The sequence below is a fragment of the Hippocampus zosterae genome, chromosome 6 (assembly GCF_025434085.1).
Source record: "Hippocampus zosterae strain Florida chromosome 6, ASM2543408v3, whole genome shotgun sequence".
Lineage (NCBI taxonomy): Eukaryota > Metazoa > Chordata > Actinopteri > Syngnathiformes > Syngnathidae > Hippocampus > Hippocampus zosterae.
This window is the reverse complement of record NC_067456.1, coordinates 23,205,155-23,219,448: the sequence shown is the minus strand read 5'-3', so window position 1 is coordinate 23,219,448 and position 14,294 is coordinate 23,205,155. Positions and strand designations below refer to the sequence as shown.

At 41.8% G+C, this 14,294-nt stretch overlaps 1 protein-coding gene across 1 annotated transcript in view; it reads right to left on the bottom strand.

Annotated features, from left to right (window-relative positions):
* Positions 1–14,294, bottom strand: part of npr3 (natriuretic peptide receptor 3) — a 29,841-nt gene that overhangs the window by 1,250 nt on the left and 14,297 nt on the right. The window contains exons 2-7 of the mRNA XM_052068264.1: positions 11,618–11,740; positions 11,291–11,466; positions 3,408–3,543; positions 2,867–2,961; positions 2,660–2,777; positions 2,473–2,557 (exon numbers count right to left, since the gene is read on the bottom strand). Coding sequence (XP_051924224.1) covers positions 2,473–2,557; positions 2,660–2,777; positions 2,867–2,961; positions 3,408–3,543; positions 11,291–11,466; positions 11,618–11,740 — 733 coding nt within the window. The remainder of the gene's footprint in view (positions 1–2,472; positions 2,558–2,659; positions 2,778–2,866; positions 2,962–3,407; positions 3,544–11,290; positions 11,467–11,617; positions 11,741–14,294) is intronic.

The following is a 14,294-nucleotide window of genomic DNA, read 5'->3' as shown; positions in this document are numbered from 1 at the left end:
CATAAAATTAATAACTTAACCTTAACTTTTCTTTGCCTGTTAATGCTGCTGCACGGCAGTAAAACAGCGCTCACGCGGCTGGTTTAAAAAAAATAAAGGCCCCGTTCCCTGTCGTGACACTTGATCAACCATTCCTTCATTAGGCTTTCTACCATCCACGCTTTCGTGTCAACGTTCACGACAATATCTTTCGGGAGGTTTTCTTTTGGCATATGCAACCAGGTGAACAATACTATGACTGCTGTAGTGAACGCTGACTCGTTTGATAAATGGAAAACTGTCACTTTAAAAGCAGTGTTGGATAATCTCGTGGGAAATCATGTGAGATTTAGACCAGAAAGTGAAGTGAGACGAATGCTGAGCTGTGCCTATTCAGACCTGACGGATCTGCAATCCGCATTGTAACCTGGCTGATATTAAGAGTAAAATATCGTCCTTTTATGGTACTGGATGGTCTCTTTCTTTCATGACAAGCATAGATCCAGCGGTTTGTAATTTTACAGAGGATCTGCAAGAGAGAGGAATGCGTCGGTGTGGGGGTCTTAGCTGTATTTTGATCATTTTGATAATTTGCATAACCAAAAGCATTAAACCATTAGGTTGACTGGCTATAACTGCAATGTTGTGGTGATGTGTAGAAGAAGGTGAACAACATGGTCAAAGACAGCGCATGACTTCAAAAGTTTGGCAAAAGTTTAAAAACTTGGAATCAAAATACTCAATGATGGTGAGGCATTTGGACATGTTTTACGGTTTGAAACAATTTCAAATGGTTGTTATCTTCACGAAAACCGTATTTAGCTACTCTGAGAACAAAGGACTCAGTATCCCTTCTTTGATGCAGACTGTACACAGTAGCACTTCAAAATTACCGTAAGCGATATAGCCTCAGCAGCAAAACAAGATCAAGTAAGTTGTTAGTAATATATTCCCACTGTGCTCAAAAGTCATTATGGAGACAGATGGCGTTTAATAATAATAATAATAATAATAATAATAATAATAATAATAATAATAATACATATCGGATCATTGATTTACTGTATAGTATATCTCTTCAGTTTTGCATGATAGTGGGGATGAGGACAATGACCTAGGGTGCCCAACCTTTTGACCAAAGATCTACTTTTAAAGCAACACACCTCCCCCAATTGACCTGCCCACCGCAAGTGCACGCACACACACACATGCACACACGCGCATACGCACACATGCCATGCTGAGCGACAGCCATAATGGCTCCGTTTTAAAATGCTTCTCTTGGCGCTCCAGGTTCCCATTTTGAAAGATTTAAATGAGAATTTTAAAGAAGGATATCGCAGGAGCTCTGATCACGAGCTACAATTGCAGGCTGCTGACCGCTAACAACTTCCGGTGATGTAGGTCAGGCGCCACCATAGAGTAGCAGTGACCTGCCTTTTTTTCTTCTTAAAAAGACATAATTGTTTGTGAAACTGATAGGATGCTTAGGCTGTAGTGCACAAACTGATATAATGTTAATAACATGCACACAGATGCATTTGTTTTTCATTTCCCCCCTACACTCCTCGTGATCATTTTGGGACCAATCTGCGGGCTACAGCTCAATTGTGATCGACTGGTTGAGCACTCCTGGGCTAGACCTAGTTTGATATTTACGCATTTGCACTCAGCTCGGCGGCGTTAAAAACCTACGTTTTGTGCCGTTGTGGACATAAATACAGCCGGTTTGATTTGCTGCCAATCGAAGCAGCTCCCCCCAGTCCCTTTAAAATCGACAGAAAGTAGAAACTGATTTATTGGGAGTCCAAGCAGGAGAACTTCAAGCAGACCTTCACAGGCAGCCGAAGGAGATCACAGACTACCGCAATGAATTGGGCACTCGGAGGCCGACTTCCACCCCTATTGTATGTGTCTGGATGTGACCACCTCCAATCCCTTCTCACTCTGCCTCAGCCCAGGGAGTGATTTTAAAAACATAATTAAGATGATAATAATTATGCAAAGAGTGGATAATCTGTGCGCTGAACAAATTCGGCAAACTCGCATGACACAACCAACACCAATAGTTTCCAGCAGGTGTAAAAGTTTAGTTGACTTTCAGGCACCATATTGTCCGGCGCGTCGGGCGCACGTAAAAGGAAATGCGGTCATTATGCAAGAATGGCCACCATGGTGCAAGGTGCTCTGCCAAATTCCCATACAGTCAAAATGAGGCTTACACCAGCACAAAAATCAAAATATGCCAGTTTTCATGGGCAAGCACAACTGTGCTGTCTAGGAATATAGAGCCCAATATGTTTGAGTCGTGCTTTTTCATCCATTTGGTGATATTTTTTTTCTTTGTGCAGCATCATGTGCCACGTGATTAATGTCTTGTAGAAAATCAAGTCAAGAAGAGTAAAATCTTGGTTTTATTCATTTTTGCAAGGGTCCTTACAATGCTGTCTGTATTGTCTGTCGAGGCATCACTACATGTTTAACTGTAGTTACCTGAAAAAATAGAATGCTGTCAGCATTGCGGTTCCCAGAACAGCTCCCACTATGACTCCAGTCAAAGCTGACACTCCGAGCCCACCTGGTTAGAAAAATAATAATAATTGACCATAACACGTTACATACATACTGTATAAGTACAAGTTTACAAGAATATCGCAGTGAGGTAGTGATTGTTTTTTACATGATGTGTCTGATATCTCTGCATGTGTTCTCTGTATTCCTTGCAGAGTAAAGTGGTCATACTTGAAGGCTGACAGTGGCTGAAAGCTTCCATTCACACCAAAGTAATTAGCCACAACCTGAAATGATGTAATGAACATTTTACAGGGGTACATACAATATTTCAAACTTGCAAAGGTGATGTCTTGGTTTGATTTTTGCGTCTTACCTCATATGTTCCTGCGTTAACATCGGTCATTGCCATCAAAGAGAAATCTCCATTTCTGTCACCATTGATGTCCATTGATACCTGCCCAGCAATTCCTGTGTGCCACAACGAACACAATCTACAATTGAGATGTTACTTACCTTTCGACATGCTGGAAGTTATCTCCAAATCATTTGCTGTAGATTCCTCAATGAGTTTGCTCGCGTTTTTCCCAAGAATTAAGTGAAATTGAAATGTCATTTTGGAATGGTAAAAAAAGTGATCACTGAGGTTAAGGAGGGAGGCCAATCAATTCAGTTTTTTTTTTAAAAAAACAGGCTCAATAATGTTAGCAACAGGTTAATCAGCATTTTCAACTATTTTATGAAACTTTCCACACTCGAGCTATGCTTTAAACTTGTCACCGTAAAGATCCATGTTACAATGTAATCTGGAGCTATTTCAAACCACTGTATTGTAGCACCAGTTTCGACAGTAGATGTCCAGCTGATTTATCACAGTCAGTGAAATGGCAACTTTCAGTCACGAAAGCACATTTTACCTTCAAAAGTTCTGTTCCACATTTTTGATGTGATTTCGGATCCATTTTTCTTATTGTATCCACTTTTCATGGCTTCCTTCAAAGCAACAGCATAAAGCAGCAATGCATCATGGAATCCCTCAACAAACATGTTGACCTAAAATGGCAAATGAGACAGAGGTGAAATGAGAATATTTTGATCTACCGGTAGTATTTCTAATTTATTGTTTCGCTTCTCTGCGATTGTCTGTCGACCAGTTCAGAGTGTCCCCTGCCCACCGCCTGAAGCCAGCTGGGATGAGCTCCAGCATGCCCGCGACCCTCGTGAGAATAAGTGGTTCAGATAATGGATGGATGGATGTTTGGTTTGTCAGTGGGTCCTCTGAGGACAAGCTTATCCAATTCAATTACCAAGAGGAAATTGTGCAAATGTTGAATCAGAGATAACATCAAGCCTCTCTTTTTACCAACTGAGCATTTAGAAACCCTGTCACATTCCCAGAGACCAACTCCATTTTTTTTCTGACATCGCCAAGGTCCCAAAAATACAATATTTCAAAGATAAACACCAAGTATATTTTATCAGATTAAAAAGCTGCTGCAACAAGGATAGAGAGACTCTCCAGTGAATCCAGAATGCCTCTGCACAAGTGCTGACTTGAACTAGGCCTATGGGTCTTGTTTTCTTTCGAACAAGATGTTGTGAAAAAGATTACAGGCCACATTAGCATTATCCCTCCATTCATTTTCTAATCGGCTTATGTTCACCAGAGTCGGGTAGTAGGCGGGGTACACCCTGAACTGGTTGCCAGGCAATGGCAGAGCACACATCGACAAATGACCATTTGCACACATAGCCAATCACACCTAGGGACAATTTGGAGTGTTCCATTAAACTGCCATGCGTGTTTTTGGAATGCGGGAGGAAACTGGAGTACCTGGAAAAAACCCTCGCAGGCATGGGGAGAACATAAAATCCCTGAATCCCTGAAGTGCAAACACAAAAACTAAACTCATATCATAAAATCAAAAACAAAACAAATCTTAATCAAAAAAGGTAATTGCAAACACAAAAACAGAAAGAGAACAAATGGGGAAGGTAAAGTAAAGAACACTAAAACAAAATAAAAACAAACAAACAAAACAGGTAATTGTAATTAAAACCCTGAAGCGGTTGCCAGTCAATTGCAGGGCACACACAGACAAACAACCATTCGCACTCACACTCGCACCGAGGGGCAATTGAGAGTGTTCCATTAAGCTATCCATTGGGCATGTTTTTGGATTGTGGGAAGAAACCGGAGTACCTGGATAAAACCCACGCAGGCACAGGGAGAACATGCAAACTTCAGACAAGAAGGCCATCGAACCCCGCACCTCTGTACTGTGAGGGTGTCGTGCTGACTAGTCAACCACTGCGATGCCCGAAAAAGGCAATCGTAAGCCAAAAATTTTAAACATTTTTAAACGACAAACAGGTAATTGCAAACACACAAGAATAAAAATAGGTGATGTTAGCAAATTCGTTTTTATTCTTATTTAATGCCAGATGCAGCTTAAATGTAACATATTTAGATTACATTTAATTTTGGATAGTTTGTACCGTAACTATTATTTAACACCAATATCTGGCTAGGGTTTGGGGAAAATATGAAACTTAATACATAGCATACTTGTTTACCTGATTTCTAGCATTTGCGAAAAAGTTGGACTTTCATTACAATATGATATTTAAACAATGTGGCATTTTTGACAATTCCCCCATGGATATAATGAGTGATTTGTATGCTCCACCTGTGTGGGCTGCTGTGTTCCTTGTTTATCCTCCAAAACACTTGTACTGTAGTTTACAGAAGTATGTTTGTGAACTGTTATCTGTGACATACCTCCTACGACTCCCATTTTCAGCTCAACAATAACATCAACATTAACATCATGTCCTCTAAACATCCCTCATTTTCCCATTTGGGTAACGTTAGGACGCTAACTTCTGGTCTCTCAGCTAAAGCTAGCGATAACGAGAGGATCCGACTCCTCCAAATATACTCGCTGTCTGATGGGATTACGATTCAGATTCTGTAAACGACTCAACTCAACTATATTTACAGAGCACTTCAAAACAACCACCACTGTATACAAAGTGCAATACTAAGTCAAAATCTAAGTCATACAACAACAAACCATAAAACAATAAATTAATAACGAGGACAGTAGAGGCACAAAAACAGTAAAAATAAAAAGCAAGTCTGACTCATGCCTAGTCAAAAGCCAAATAATGAAAATAAGTTTTAAGAAAACACTTGATGGTGAGAGCATGAGTGAGGCAATAAAAAAATTAAAAATGATAAAAATAAATATATCTTTAAAATTATGTGACGCCACACTTGAATCAGATTTCTTCCATGTTATTATGGAAAACTACCTTTTTCAATTAGGAACTGTAGCCCCCCCATCCGGTAAAGTTAATGAGTAATAGTTATGTTTTTTACGTGGTTTATTTCTTTATAATGGTGTGTGTTTTCACTTCTTTCTGTGTTATATATACATATTTTTTTACCACACACAGGTAAAACTGAGTAAAATCTAACTTAATTTGGGGCCTGGAATTGATTAGCTGCATTTCCATTCATTTAAATGGGAAATATGACATAGATTCATGAACATTTCAAGTTACGAACAGGCTCACAGAACCAATTCCGTTCGTAACTAGAGGTTCCACTGTCGCACAAATCCATCCTTAATTTGTTAGATGGACAGTTCATCATTGGTTCCATATCAATTGAGGCAATAAATATAAAATTGGACAAAGAATTGTCCATTTGGGAGCCAACAACACTTGAATTATCCAAGTCATGTACTCGACTGTAGTCATTTACTGTCATGCAATCAATTTACTGGAGTCGCACTTTTAGGCAATGCACCTACAGGTGATGTGCCAATGTGTTCAAATTAATTGATTGGAGCCAAAACAGGAGGTACACAGAACAGAAATACACATCACCAGAATAACAAATACAATATTTAAAGTTATTTCCCGATCTGGCCTGCAAGCTCATTTTAGTTATTTATTTCATCTTCCGAGCCGCTTGGTCCTCACTAGGGTCGCGGGGGTGCTGGAGCCTATCCCAGCTGTCTTCGGGCAGTAGGCGGGGGACACCCTGAATCGGTTGCCAGCCAATCGCAGGGCACACAGAAACGAGCAACCATCCACACTCACACTCACACCTAGGGAGAATTCAGAGTGTTCAATCAGCCTACCACGCATGTTTTTGGAATGTGGGAGGAAACCGGAGCACCCGGAGAAAACCCACACAGGCCCGGGGAGAACATGCAAACTCCACACAGGAAGGCCAGAGCTGGAATCGAACCCGGTACCTCTGCACTGTGAAGCCGACGTGCTAACCACTGGACTACCGGGCCGCCTAGTTATTTATTTTCCTCCTGTAAATGTTTTTGGGCCTGTACTTCACAGAAAGGTGGAAGCAAGATATAACGCCCACCGCCCAGCATGCTCAACGCCAGTGTAGTGTCAAGAGTGGTCCAATTGTGTGCATGGATGCAGGGGTGTGCAGAGGGTGGGGACAACGTGGGGGCAGAGGGGCACCCACATGGCAGGGGGCATCCACAGCACCCCTCCCCAATCGCCTGGTTGACATAAATGTATTCGGTGCACGTTGATTATAAATTAATGCAAAGGGTCATCCTGCTAGGATAAAGAAACAACCATTCTCCTCCAAATAAGTAAATGTTTGGGGTGAGGTGATTGATTAAGTCCTCTTCACACTTTCAATCGATCCTTCACCACAGTTGCCCCTCACACTATCCAACTGCCATGTGTCAACCGTTGAGACCTTCAAGTTCCTGGGAATCACAGTCTCCCAGGACAGGAAGTGGGAAGTCAACACCATCTCCATCCTAAAAAGGGCCCAGCAGAGGATGTACTTCCTGAGGCTGCTGAGGAAGAATGGCCTGCCACAGGAGTTGCTACGTCAGTTCTACACGGCAGTCATCGAATCAATCCTGTGTTCCTCCATCACAGTTTGGTTTGAGGCCGCCACCAAAAAGGACAAAAAACGACTTCAACGGACAGTTAGGACGGCGGAAAAAATCATTGGCACCGCCCTACCCACTCTTGAGGACTTGCACACTGCAAGAATCAAAACAAGGGCACGGAAAATCCTCCTGGATCCCCCGCACCCTGCCCACCACCTTTTCCAGCTACTCCCCTCAAGCAGGCACTACAGATCCATGCGCACCAAATCCAGCAGACACTTAAACAGCTTCTTCCCTCTAGCCATTAACTCCCTAAACAGTCACTGAGGTAGTCACTCTTCTTGTACAACAAATACTGTACTGCTACTGGTCACTCTAAAATGGCTCAATGATTTTCTGCACCAACTGTACAACTGTCATAATATTGTATTCTACTACGGTCACTTTAGCTCTTCTTGATACTTTGCACATTGTCTCACAGTTGTCACTGGGTGGTACCACCGCACTACGGTTCACTTACATTACGAAATGTCCTTCCATACCTATTTGTCACGTCCTTGTTTATGATGATACTAATATACTGGAGACAAATTCCTTGTGTGTTCTACATACTTGGCCAATAAAGATGATTCTGATTCTTATGCAAAAGAGTTACGCAGCAACTTGACATGACACGTGGCCAGCTTGCCCATATTTGGAAGTGCTGATGTAGCAGCCTACCAGAAAATAAAAACTGAGATTTAGCCGCTGGTTCGAACATACTTCGACAAGATTGTGTCTGTCATTGTCGCAGAAGAAAAACCTGACTTTTCTTATTTTAAGAATGAGGATGGGAAGCACACAAACAGCAGCAAAAACTAATGATCTCTTAGGGAACTTGGATCACGTAATCATGCCATTACTTGTAAATAGGTCTGCCCAAATAACACAACATCACTCTGCCAACTCCTCTCCAATTGGAGGTTATTTATTGACGTCACCGACTGCACTCTCAAGTAGAACTTTTTCTCACGACAGAAGTCCTCTTGTCGCGGCTCTTCGTACCACCAGCAACGCTCCATTCTGTGGTCTCCGTTCCTCACCACATACACAATGAATGGGTTTGACGACAGCACGCAGCGCCCTGCTAAATGCAGTGTGAAAAGGGCTAATGGGATGTCATCTTGCAGGCTTATTTCATGTACAGTACCTTGTAATACACTGTTTTATTTTTACCATTTCAGCTCAGCGGTTAGTGCGCTGCGCTAGAGGTTGACATTTTTGGGGGAATTCCACGATTCGTTGGAGTTAATTTTACCTTTAATCATGCGATAGGGATGACACAGAATAAAAAATTCACGGGAGCAGACGAGAGTAGGATGATCCAGTATTTAAAAATAAATAAATAAATAAATAAAATAAAAACCTCGGACAGATGCACAGCCATTTTTAATGTACGGTGGCTGACCTCCCAAATGGGAGTGATATGGCGGTGGGAACCATTCTGTACGGGAGCCAAGTGAGAGTTGTTTTGACCAGGTGCAGGACAGGATAGGATCCATTAAAAAAAAGGTCCAGGACCAGGACAGTACAGGATTTTTTCAATGGGAGGGCGATGTGATGGGAGTGAAAATCTACTCCTGTGTCACCCTCTACTCTGCGGTCCTGAGCCGGCAGTGCAGGTTCCATAAGGGTAAAAACGCAAATGCTGAAAATCTGCTTATGTTTGAAAACCACCACACACATACTACCCCTGTCGACCCACCCCAAAGATATAGGGGGCCTCAAAACTAGCCGTTCGCCCCAGGCATCTTCAGTGCTTTGCACACCCTCGCATGGGTGGAATTTTCCATCCATCCATCCATCCATCCATCCATCCATCCATTTTCCAATCCACTTTATCCTCACGGGGGTGCTGGATCCTATCCCAGCCGTCTTCGGGCAGTAGGCGGGGCACACCCTGAACCGGTTGCCAGCCAATCACTGGGCACATAGAGTGAACAACCATCCACGCTCACACTCACACCTTGGGACAATTTCGAGTGTTCACTCAGCCTGCTATGCATGTTTTTGGGATGTGGGAGGACACCGGAGTACCCGGAGAAAACCCACGCAGGCCCCGGGAGAACATGCAAACTCTACACAGGAAGGCCGGGATCAAACCCACGACCTCTACACTGTGAGGTCAACGCGCTAACCACTGGACCACTGGGCCGCTAAATTCACACAAGCTGGCCAGGAGTCAAACCTCTCGCCTTCTGATCCATAGTCAGACGTCTTAGCAATTGCGCCATAGCTCCACAGAATTTCCCTTCTTTTGGTATTCCTGCAGAAAAGCATACCTGGAAATGCCCGTTATCGCCGTTGAGGGCGTGAACACAGCCAACTATTCTTCTGGTCAATGGAAGCGGCTCCTCTCATTTTCTATAAAGTCAGCGTACTCAAGGCACATAGTCTTTGACATTGTGGAAGTAGAAATAGATTCCTTAGAGTCCATACAAAAGATCGAAGTCCGCAAAGTATGTTGATAAGGAACACCAAGCAGACCTCCATGGATGGCTGATATAAAGTTGGGAATTACAGATCACTGCTGTGAAGTGAAAACCAACCCACTCGTATGTGTCAGTGTGTAAACCACCACCACCCTCCTCCATTGCTGTGCCACGACCAAGGAGAGTGATTTAAAAAATATGAAGACATTCATAAGGAACTCAGTTAGTTGAGTTCTACAATAATTCGGAGGGTTGAATGCACACTGAAGATGACATCCACCTCACATATCCAGAGAGCATGCACCTTGATCAAATACACCAAAATAGCATTACACCACCTTTAGTCAACTTTCTTGTATAAAAGAAAATGCCCTTAGTCCGCAAGAACACCCAGATTAGAATAGCACACTCTGCAAAATTCCCAAATATGCAAAACAGTCTTGCACCAGTACCAAAATCAAGATACCCCAGTTTTAACATACTGTCGACAAAAAATAGAGACCAACATGCATTTAGATGAGTACAGGAATGATAATGAGAGGTTATATCCGGTTGCTTGAACCTCACCAACACTTTTTGTACCAAGCAATGATCACAAAACTAATTTCAAAAGAGACAAGATGAATTGACTTGGGATATTTGTAACCGCAGATGGAACCACTGCATGCACCCTATACACTGACCTTACTGAACAGTGTAACCCAACTCTAGAAGATCTTCTGACTCCTGTGGAAAATGAATTAAATAAACGATACCTGCATGTAAACCAATGAGTCAATGTACAGTCCAACGAAAACATGAAATATTTGATTGATTTATTTATCTATATATATATTGCGCGTCGTCCCGCACGCGGTCTGTCCTTCCGTCTGTCCCTTTTCAAAACGTACCTACTTCACCGCGCCGCTGCGCGCCGCCACTGCGCCGCTCAGGCAGTGGCTCACTACGATCGCGCGGGCATCTTCGCGAAAAAATGTTGTCTACCCACAAGCATGGCAATGAAATTGTTAGTTATTTAGTAGAGCTAAACATCTCTTTATTTTTGCGATAAGCAATGAAGATGAACAAAAAGTTGAACCAAGCAACAACACTTTTGTGGGCTGCCCGGAGGGCGGCGAACCAGCTAGTTCACTATAATTATGCAGTTGTGTTTTTTGACATGTATTTGAGTAGTGTGTGGGTTGTTTCAGATATTAACAACAAAAAAAATGTAGACACGACATCAGAAATGGGAACTTCAGTGAAAATCCAGCCAAAATGATGATGTACGTAAAAGTGCTAAAGGCCAAATTAGCTTAGCAGGTGAGCAGCAAAGCATTTGTAAACTTACCACAAAAGAGTCGGTAATATTTTCTGGTTGGTATACAGTCCATGACAATTTGGTTTATTCACTGATACAGTGAATAAACTGTACAGTTGGAACGGGAAGGAGATACTTACACTTCCGCAGTCTTGGCAGTTGTTCAGTCCCATACTTTCACTGGCCCTTTTAATTTCTATTGAGAAGTTTTCAAACTCCGGTTTGACTGTCCGAAGCAGCGTCACAGTGTTCAAATATGCATAGGCTTGCCTTGCTTCGTTGTCAAATTTGTCTCCTCTCCTCCATGACCCATTGCCTGAAACACAGTTTCATCCCGAAAACAAGCAACTATATGATGTACTGTATGTTTGACACATTTTGGATATTAAATGAATCACAAAAACATGATCTTGAAAAATGAACTGCGTGTATCAGTTAGACAGAATCTTAAATGTCGGCGGCTTTACCATAAGAGGATGCATTGAAAAGTTCAATATTGAAGAACATGTGAGTCCCATTGGTCAGTCGACGGCTGTGTGCAGCAAGCATAATTTCTCGAATTTTTCTGGCTTCCATACACAAGATCACCACTGCAAGACAAAGAAACAAAGTCTGATCAAAATTGTGTGTGTGTGTGTGTGTGTGTGTGTGTAGGAGGGGGGGGGGGGGGTCGTTTCCAATCAGTGTAGTGACTTAATCAGTTCTTGGTTTCTGGGTCTGCCACCAGCTACACTCATCAATTGCCACAGTTTAAAAATCACTCCGCTGCTTTCACGGGTGGCTGGCTGTGTCGAATGTTGTCTCGTTGTGTGTTTGTGTTTTTGTGTTTTGATTTTAAGTGCATCAAATTAGGTTATCATTAGTTCACCCGTTTAGCCACTTAATTGATTTGTGTGGGCAAGGAGCTTCGCAATAACTACCATTGGTTCATTTCATTTTTCCGCTGCACTAAGGCAGTTGTTTTTGGGAGTGTTTACTCCAATTTTTGTGTGAGTATTTGTTTGTGCTTAGACAAGCGAAACCGAATTACAGTGCCTCTAAGATTCATTTTTCAACTCCCACATCTATGTTACACCCTTTCTTGTTGCCAGTATAAGGAAGGGTTGTCATAACTGGGGGCTCGTCCGGGGTCTGAACCAGCCATGGAATTTGTGGGAGTAGGATTGGGTTTTTGTGGTGTGCTGTGATTTCTGTCAGGCACCACTTCAATTCTAGTTTGTTATTTTCAAGGCCAATCTCGGAAAGAGTGGATTCTCTGGCGGGGGCTCAGCGGCTCAAGCCTGGCAAGTCGCAGAAGATAGCACAGGTTTTGATTTTGTTTTGGGAGTTTTGTCTGACTTTATTTATTTATTTAGTTAGTTATTGATTTGGTGTGTTGGGCATTTGGCTGTATTGTGTTTTTGAAAACCTTTATTTTGGTTTGAATATTAAGTGGGGGAGCGGGGGATATTTGTTTTTTCAAATGTGCCACTTAAAAATAATTCGGAAGTAATTTCGTTCTTTTTTGCTGTTGTGCAAACTATAACTCATGTACACAACAGAGCAGGCATTTCAATTTCAAAATAAGAATGTAACGGTTTGATGGTGCCAAGGCCTGGCGCAGTTGTTGCAAATCAAGGATTTGAAACTAAACATGAAATGTTGTTGACTTGTAATCATTTGTAATTTGTAATCCTGTGTATTGAGAAAAAAATTCTCGCTGCTTTACTTTTTCTTTATTTTGTTAGATTGCAGCAATAATCCAAAATGAACAAATTTTCCTTTCACGATTATACTTACAACACTTCATAATGACAATGTCAGTGTATTTAGGGATGCAACAGTCACTAGGAGACGACCGGTATTTAGATTTGAGGGAAAGATGAATGTAGCAATGGACAGAGACGTCCGGAATAAAATTCTGCTCCACAGCGCTCTTGACCTCAGACTTGGCTCATCTTCCAGCACACGACAAATATATCAAAAAGGTGTCTTCAGAACAACTCTCTGAATGTCCTTTAGTGGCCTTGCAAGAGCCCAGACCAGAATCCGACTGAATATCTCTGAAGAGATCTGAAAATGGCTGTGCACCAACGGTGTGCATCCAACCTGATGGAGCTTGAGAAGTGCTGCGAAGAACAATGAGCAAAATGTGGCGTTATTAAAAAAAAATTAAAACAATCAAACAAAACCCCACCCCTAAAAAATAACCTTGAGGCTGTAATCGTACCAATTTTAATAGAATCATGGTTTGTACACACCAAAACATTCATATATATATATATATATATATATATATATATATATATATATATATATATATATATATATATATATATATATATACCTTATTTTTCTAGTTGTGTGGTTAAAAATAGAGACAGTACAATGTAGAAATGAGTCAAAACACACTTTTATTATGAAGAAATACCACATTGTGTTTGCTAGCAAATAACTGTGCCAGGTTTTTGTCATGTTTCGTATTTGGCAGCAGGTGGCAGGCGTTCATTCTGTTGCCTGCACATCTGCTGCCTATTTGTCTGTGAATACACCTGCTATATCTAGGTGCTCCAGCTGTCGATTCCTTGCCGGAGTATTCCATGCCGTGCCACTGCTGTTGCCCATGCATTGTTAGTGCTACTCGTACACCATTGCTTATTGTTACATTTTTCGACGTCTTCTTGTGAACATTCTAATTGTGTGCGTATTCTCGTATTTGTCTAATCATTTTCCTTGCCGTTTTTTGCAAGCACTCTTCGTTGTCTCATTTATTTATTTATTATTTCCTGGTTCTCATTATTTACCAGCGTTTTCAGTTTTCAGTTTTTGTTTATAATAAATCTTATTTTGTGACGAAGTCCCTGTCAGTGTCTATTTCGGGATCCACTTATTCTCGTTTTTCTGTTACGTGCGTAGCGGTTCCTTTTCCGCTTTGTGCGTAATGTGACAGTTTTAGCCTTTATGTGTACATTCGCCTTGACGATCTACTATCCCAAAATGGCCACTGCATCCCACAATGCAACACAAAGTTTGTGTTGTACCGTGGTCAAAGATGGAACCTTTTCTTTCTGCGGTTAACACTGACTGCTTTACACCGGTGCAACCTTGAGCCTGCAAGCTTGCCATTGCTGGCTAGTGTCACCTTTTCACAGAGAGAGAGCCATT